General features: G+C 39.1%; 1 protein-coding gene across 1 annotated transcript; it reads right to left on the reverse strand.

Moving 5' to 3' along the window:
* Positions 1 to 3,774: 3,774 nt before the first annotated feature.
* Positions 3,775 to 7,368, reverse strand: LOC103997607 (probable serine/threonine-protein kinase WNK9). Its single transcript, XM_009418886.3, has 7 exons — positions 6,919 to 7,368; positions 6,760 to 6,797; positions 6,417 to 6,644; positions 6,071 to 6,291; positions 5,822 to 5,979; positions 5,282 to 5,717; positions 3,775 to 5,191 (listed from the first exon to the last, which is right to left on the reverse strand). The coding sequence occupies exons 1-7, from the start codon at positions 6,991 to 6,993 to the stop codon at positions 4,056 to 4,058; spliced, it is 2,292 nt and encodes a 763-aa protein (XP_009417161.2). The 5' UTR covers positions 6,994 to 7,368; the 3' UTR covers positions 3,775 to 4,055.
* Between the last annotated feature and the right edge of the window lie 1,004 nt (positions 7,369 to 8,372).

Genomic DNA, 8,372 nt, shown 5'->3' on the forward strand with positions numbered 1-8,372 from the left:
ATTATTATATTATCTGAACAGAGCTACATTTAGCACTCTGAATAGTATCCTCATCATAATAGAGGGATTTGGATTAGTGGTTTGATTATATGCTGTCCTAATTCATGGTACTTCTAAACTTGTTTTTTTTTTTAACTTCAATGTTATATATGGGATTCACATAATTTCATTGGATTTTTTTATTATATTAGGGTTTTCATGCTTGTTTTACATTGTTTTATGAGCTTTATGGACTTCATATTGATTCATTTGATTTTGTACCAATTGTGGATTAGGATGAGCTTCTATTAGGTTTTGCCTACAGTTAAAGCAAGGTGAGTTGTTAGCAATGCAGGGTTTAACTCAGAATATGGAAATTAAGATGCATGTGGAACTCATACAGATAGAGAACTAAGATGATAAAATCTATGCTGCAGCAATCATGAATGTAAATATGGAGATGTATACTTGTTGGCATACCTTCTTTCTTTGCAGCATCACCTTCAGGATTAAATTGATGGTGATGAGGTAACTGCAGCTAAAACACATCCTAGATATGTGGATTAGACCTACATGAATCAAGGTGTATATCACACAAGGTGTTGGTGGCATGATGAACCAAGTAGCAAAACATGCATGACTGCAACAAGAATATAACTTGCAAGCTTCCCAGATCAGACTGATGGTTCTTGTGTTGTGTCTCCAGATTCTAATGGCTGGAGTGCACCAACACTAGCTAGATGGAATAGCCAGCTGCATCCACTTACTCATCACTGAATGATTGACTCAACACTATGCTTGCCAACTCTCAGCTGGATCCTGATGAAATAAAAGAATGTTATCTTCACAATACTTCCTTCATCATGCACTATAAACACAAAAAAGAGGTAAACTATATGATATGGCATATTATATTATGCAATAGATTTGCTAGTCCTTGAGGCAATGAGAAAGAGATCTTATTGACAGCCCAAGTTCCTCAAGATGCAACCCTACCCAGCACAATGATTGAGTTGGGTTGGACATGCTAAGTTTGAGCCAATCTTACATAGGCTCTGTTTGCAGCATAGAACCTCGAGCTGCAGAAACACTTTTAGAGCATCACAGGTCTACTTCTAAGGAATTTGCAAACAACTAAATCTTCTGCACATATATATGATGCTCATAAACTTCTGACTCATTTGGAACAGTGATTCATTAGGTTGCAATTTTCTTAGACCTTCTGTTGAATATTGAATTCATCAGTGCAAGTGAATATATGGCCTGGAAGTATCAGGTTTTTCCCTTCCTCCACCTGCTGAAGAATGATCTGCTGAGTTGCAAACTGTGTCACTGTCATGGACACTCGAACGAATAAGTGGTCGCAAACTGTGAATTCATTTTGCCCGGTATCTTGAAGTGTCAACTATCCAAACTCTGCAAAGGTATCTGCATTCAACTAGATGATATGAATGCTTAAGCATATTATCTTTTTCTTTTTGAAAATATTTGATTTGGATTCTGTTCTGGCATTACATTCAGAAACTTATCACATGGTAATATATGATCTTTGGTTAGCATAATTCAGGTAGATGATTGGACACTGAGCATCAAGAAAATTCTGTGACCAAATCCTGCAGAAGGATTAGTTTATGCTGCATCAATTGCGCACATGATCCATGCATCCAGAGTTAAAAGAAGCTTTTGAGAAAAATAAAGTTGGAGAAGAAAGCTTGCGTGACCGATGCCAATTGAAGTGTTTCCTTCCTCATCTTGTAAAGTTTGGTGTGTGGAGGAGTCTTCAAACTGATGTTGAATCCTGCTGCTTAACTTTGACCAAATTATTGATGTCATTATCCAATGAACAGCCACCTTTTGACAAATGATATGGACCAGAATTAGGATTGAGCTTGCTAAATTTTCTGCATTCTTCTTGCTCTAACTAATCTTGATTATAATTTTAGACCTAAAGGCTAAGAAAGGATGCAGAATCTTCATCTTCTTCCTATGAGCTGTGAACCTGCAAACACTCTGTGGTTTCTATGTTAGAATAGTTCCTACAGCACTTCAATGTGCAACTACTGTGGTTAGTTAATGCCAAAGCAATTAGGCAAACTCACTATCACAGTTAAGGCCTTCTCTTCTTAGATCAGACAACCTCACTGTTCGGTCTCTTTCTTCCAGAGTTTGATGGGAACACATGAACAGTGCGTTTCTAGATTGCCTAACACTTGGCCAAGCCATAAATTGGAAGGAAGAAAAGCACAAGCTAACACCACCCTACCTAACCAAACCACATAGTGAGAGTAGCTTTTTCATTGCTGAACTTTCCACTCTTAAGCTCATGATCTCATCTTTCCTTCCTCTACAGAGAAAACATAGTTGCTGTGATGTATGTGACCTAAACCTTCCATCAGCTCTGTGCATAAACTTACATGACCTAATTCATGTTGATTTTTCTATCAAAACTGACAAAAGATATTGACATGCCTGTCTGAACTTGGACAATGCATATAAGCTATGCACATCTCAGCATATCTTGAGTGCAACACTGAATCATCACCAGGTAAATTGCAAGAGGCTTGCACTCCTAATTTTCTAATGAGAGATCTGTTGTTGCTGCAGGAGATGCAACTGAAGAAGATTAATCTAATGTAGCTTGTTTAGTTGAAGCATCAGTCCGATACCAGTTTCAGTAATCTATTCGATTGATATCATCGAGTTATACGTTTCCAGCGGTACATAATCGAGCATATCGTCATTAACATCTTTGATTGAAACCTATTAGCCCTACAAGCCTGTGAAGATTTGAGCTCCATTAATTGAAAGCAGATGCCCTTTGTACGGTTCTGTACTACTAACAAAAGCTGAAGACTTTACTCAGCTAATGCTGGCACTTTCATGAGATAGATTCTAAAGAGGTGGTGAGATCAGAACGACTATAAGATAGTGTTTGATGATAATATAGTATATGAGCATGCACATCAAGACATGTGATCAGCAAACAAGATGGATTGGCTTTTGATGCAGCAGCCTTCATGGAACACATGTTATGATTGCATGCAAGCAGGCAAGAGGAAGTGCTCTTTGTTCCCTCCTCTCTCTATTTATGACAGAGATTCCATGAAGCCTACCTTTCTTCTCTGCTATCCACCCCAGCATCAATTGATGCTTATCACCATATCACAAAGCCCACTTCTGAAACTTCTTGTCACTTTCATCTCATTCAACTGTGAACCTTTTTAACTATCGCTTTCCATCAATTTCCTTATCTCTGTGCAGCATCACATTGTTTAAGACTTCCTTCGACAGCTTCGTTCCTAAACAGCTGTAGATGAGGAGCTGCTTGGCTAAACTGGAACTTGCATGAGTTGGAAAGGAGATAGCATGTGATGATAACTGGGACATACTGAGAGAGACAGCAAGGATGACAGGGGGCTGATGCAAATCTGAATAGTTTCTACCTCTTGATCGGCCATTCATTGGCTGACCTGTGCCAGTCAATGAAGGCCAGCTTCGATCTCCTGTAGAAGGTCAATGAATTGTTCAATTCAATGTTGGCAGTCCACAGAGAATAGTGGATGGATTTCACTGGAAGTACTGGGAATTCATTCAAATCCTAGTTTCAGTAATTGGCTGATTTCTTTGATGATTCAGATGGTTCTGTGATCAGCTTTCAGCAAGCATTATGGACTTAAACAATAGCCGGAGATATAATATGTTTGAAGATTAGGGACAGTTAAGCTATTTGGAGTAGAACAGAACAGCAAAAGAGTCAACATTGAGCTCCGCATAGCTGTGGTAGAACCATGAAAGTGAACAGAATCAATAAACTCAGTTGAATGTTTCTCATGCCCCTGGGCAAATCTTATGATGTTACATAAGTTAGTATATTGCAGTATGCCTTCCTAAAGATTACAATCTTTGATTGTCCTCTCGCATAAATAAAGTTACATGGACTCATGAAAGGATACACAACAACAGGACATTTCACTTCAGCTCACCAATCCTGCACAATAGTTGCAGGCGAACAGCTGAAAGTTCAGCTTAAGTAATATACAATCTGTCAGTGTGGATGTAAAAAATAATGATACATACTAAGCATCCACGGCATCAACAGGGAGCGACTTAGTTCTGGTGAGAGCACTTGGCATGACGGCTCCAGCATAAAAGTTCTTTGCTGCGAAAAAAAGCTCAGTGCAGCCTGTGGAGTTCACCTCACAATTTCTATCCCTTGGTGATTCCAAATTGGTGCATTTTCTCGAGCGAAACCCTGAAGTTACATCAGCAGGAACCATATTAATCATGGTGGCCTTGTCTGTGTCACTTCGAGGGATATGGAATGAATTATGTTTCCCCAAATGGAAGGACTTCATCGTCAAATTTTCATCTGGAAAATGTAAAGGTTTAAGAAGTGAGGAACCTGAAAATCCATTCTGTTTGCTTCTTTCCCCATTGCCAGACTCTAGGGATGGATGCAATTCTCTTTCCGATCCTCCTAACTGTTGATGGCTTTGTTCTTGTGGCTCCATTTGGTACCTTGCCTTGAGCCATCTCTGGTCCTGTCTGATCTCATTTTCACAATGATCGAGTTTACTGGATTTTGTAAACTGGTGACTAAATTCTGGTAAATCAGCACACTGTTGCTGGTGAGATCCTGAGTATAATTGATCCGAAGATTGACTCGAGTCTCTTCTTTTGTAGTCATCCATGTATATAACCTTTTCATCCTTCACTGTCGGGTCCAATTGTTCACACTCTTCGTCAGAGTGATTAGACCTTGATGCTAGAGAGCCAACATCAGGTCCATCTGATTGGCTTGTCGATAGCATAGGTGCTCCCTCAGTCACACAAAGCTCAGTTTCCTCAACTTGGTATGTTATCTCCTCAAATCGGCCATGCATTTCAGCACAGTCAAAGTGGCAGCAGTCAACTGATTTCATGTTAGCGTGGCATGGATTTTTCAACGAGTGATAGTCTAGAAGTGAAACACATGATGAAACATTGGGGGCACAATTCTGGCAGAAGGTAGTTGTAGGAAATCCTGAAAATTCTTCTATTCCTGGACCTGGCTGCCACTCTGGTACCAAAGAAGCCACCTCTTCATCGATCATATCTGCTATTCTTGTCACATCATAATCAATTATATCTAATTCTGTTACCATCTCTGTGGCGACACTCAATGCAGTATCAGCTTCAACGTCAAAGAGAAAATATATATTTCGTACACAGTCTGCAAAATGAAAGGAAAGCAAGTTGTTAGTTTCCTATTTACCGCATGAAAGAATCAATATGACAAAGCAATTTCTTAAATCGGTATTACCATCTTTGTCTGAAATCCTTAGCCTCAAATAGATGTTCCCGTCTTCCCTTCTCTTACCCTTAATAGTAATGTCCACATTAGAAGGTTGCTCATCTTTGTAGCTATTGAATAGTTCATTTCTGTGCACTTGCACATTGGCGGCATCATAGTCCCAACCATTCATCAATTCTGTTTCGTTATGGAAACTATTCGAGAACTCATTGGTAAACAAGGACCCGTTACTTTGAATAAGTTCAAGGGAAGGTTGCCTCAGAATATGACCCATAGTGCTAATGTGTCCATCATCATAAGTCGAACCAAGATCATCAACTCGTAAAAAGGGATCATCAAGCAGCTCCCTTGCAGAAAGCCTCTTGGATGCTGTGGCAAGGCATTTTTCAACAAATTGCCTAACCTCAGGATCCCTCACTCTATACAATGCTTCGGGTTTCGTCCCCTAGTGACAACATAAATGCTATCCTCACTGAGATTATTATCATAACGAGAAGCTAAAGTGCATAACAAGTGCTAGAACTAGTTCCGAAAGTTGAGGTTCCTTACAGAGATGACTTTCTTGTATATTGCCACGGGGTGGGTGCATTCACTGTACGGGTATTCAAAAGTGACCATCTCCAAGACACACATCCCAAATGAGTATATGTCTACTAATTCATTGTATTCCTCCTCGTAAACCTCCGGAGCCATAAATTCCGGTGTGCCTGTGAGATATAAAAAATAAAAATCATATGAAATCGATACACATCATAGAAAATCCTTATAGTTTATCATCGGCGCCTATGGTGATCATACCTACACAATGGATAGCATGTGATTTCCGGAGTATGGCAGCGAGGCCAAGATCACCGATCTTGACCTCGCCTTGATTCCCGTTAATGAAGATGTTGTCGCACTTGAGGTCCCTGTGGATGATAGGGGGGTCATGGCTGTGGAGGTAGAGAAGGCCGCTAAGAATCTGCCTACACCAGTGCTTCACTGCCCTGATATTGACCCTTCTATGCTTTTGCCTATACCTATCCACACATTATATGATGATTTAGCATAAAATTTCTAGTCCACAAAAAATGCATGATTCATTAGATCCACCATCTCAATAAAATGAAAGGGAGGAAGAAGAAGAAGAAGCATATCCACTTACTGCCTGAGAGTGCCAGAGGTGAACAGCTCAGTGACAAAATTGATGTTACCCTCAGAGGTGTCAACCCAGGAGGTATAGAACTTCATAATGTTCTTGTGCTTCAAGGTCTTGAGAAGGTGGATCTCACAGTACAGCCTCTCCAGGTTCTCAGGGCTCTGCAGGAAATCATACAGCTTCACCTGGTTCCAGGCAACCTCAATCCCTTCATACTCATCGAAAGCCCTATAACTGGCAAGAAAAATTCTTTGATGAGAAAAAAAGGCCCATGAATCAAGGAGAAGCAGAGTGCTGCTTCAAAATCTAATTATGTGAGCAGATGAGTAACAGGTGAAAGTGACCATACACTGTCTTCGATGCCCCCTTGCCAAGGATGTCATTGTACTGCAGAGAACCAAACAAAGAGATGAACACACAGCCCAACATAGGAACTCCACAAAAGCATTAGCCAAAAAACCAAAGAGGAAGATGAGGAAAAATTGAAGGATTGGTCTTGTGCAAGTACCCTGCCATATCTTCCGGTGGGATCAACCTCAACAAAGTCAGGGTAATCTGGGTGTTGGACTTTACCATCCATCATTCTGTTTGTCCTCCTACAGCCTGTGTTTGCTGATTCCTTCCTGGAAGGACCATGTAAGGGGAAACAGAAGGAGAGAGAGCTGCACCCAGGCACCAGTTGCAGAACTCTGATCTCTGACAGCTGGGTGGAGGATGGAGGAGGAGATGTGGGAGTTGCAGGCAGAGTAGGTGAAGGATGATGGGTGGGGGGAGGAAATGGGAGCAGGGAATCTAACTTGTAGATATAGAGAAAGCTTAAATGAGGTAGGGAGAAAGGGGGTGGTGTGTTTGGGAGATTGGCTGAGGGAGATTCACCAAACAAGAAGAAGATTTTTGCAACTCAAACCACAACATAGTCCATATTTTTTCTCCATACAGAGAGAGAGAGAGAGAGAGAGAGAGAGATGCCATCCAAAGGACAGAGAAGGACAAATGAAGGGTCCTTTATTGTATCCCATCATTCTCTCTTATTAGTTATTTCATTCACATAAATTTTAAATTACATATATTATTTATCCATGTCAATTTTAGAAGATTTCTTGGGAGAAAGCCACAGGTCTTAAGTTTTGTCTCATTTTCAGAAATAAGCTCCAACTAATTATAAATTTTATTATAGACTTGTAGATTTCATAAAATAATTTCTTTGAGAGCTTAAATTGTTTTGGATGAACTTTAGCATATTTCAAAATAAAGGATAATGAATCATCTTTTCTTTCTTGTTGAGTCTTAAATATAGGTTTTTTATATTTGGAACAATCTTATGGTGTTTGTATTTATTTATTGTGAAATAATGAGAATCTAGAAGGGTGAGGGGGTAGGTAGTAATTTTGGTTCATGCATCAAAACAGCTTCTAGCAGTTCAAATTCCCACCCACCAAATTTGTGAACTTTAATAGAGGGTTTCTGAGATATTATAAGATAATTTGTATGAGAATATGAGTCATCTTAGCATTAAACTTAGCATCAATATAGTAATTTAAGTTTTGGATATTCAAATAAATGTTATATATATAAGTTGATTAGTGGGTTATAATAATAATAATAATAATATCTTTGCCAACTTAGATTTCTCATGCTTTTTACAACTAAAGGGATAAAGAGGAATAAAATTATACTCATTTTCTTCTTTTGTTTGGTATGTTGTTAATTTGTTTTTCTCTTTTAATAATGTGCAACCTCCAAAATGTGATAATGTGTTGTTGTCCTTAGAATTGAATTGATGTGTTTGCTTTTCTTCAGAAGATATTATTCATGCATTGATCTCAAAGTTTGGAAATATATCACAGATAAGTTGAAAGAGTGAAGTCTCTTCCAATCACAAGAATGACATGCATGAAGTATTCAATGACCAAATAGCTTTTTTTGTTTGTCTGCATTAATCTCTTAGACAGCTGCATGTGA

The sequence above is a fragment of the Musa acuminata genome, chromosome BXJ3-9 (genome assembly GCF_036884655.1).
Source record: "Musa acuminata AAA Group cultivar baxijiao chromosome BXJ3-9, Cavendish_Baxijiao_AAA, whole genome shotgun sequence".
NCBI classification, from domain to species: domain Eukaryota; kingdom Viridiplantae; phylum Streptophyta; class Magnoliopsida; order Zingiberales; family Musaceae; genus Musa; species Musa acuminata.

Coding starts and splice junctions, on each gene's coding strand:
- LOC103997607 (XM_009418886.3), bottom strand. CDS start 6,993: ATGATGGATGGTAAAGTCCAACACCCAGATTACCCTGACTTTGTTGAG. Junction 6,645..6,759: donor AAGGGGGCATCGAAGACAGT/GTATGGTCACTT, acceptor TTTTCTTGCCAG/TTATAGGGCTTTCGATGAGT. Junction 6,292..6,416: donor ACCTCTGGCACTCTCAGGCA/GTAAGTGGATAT, acceptor ATGTGTGGATAG/GTATAGGCAAAAGCATAGAA.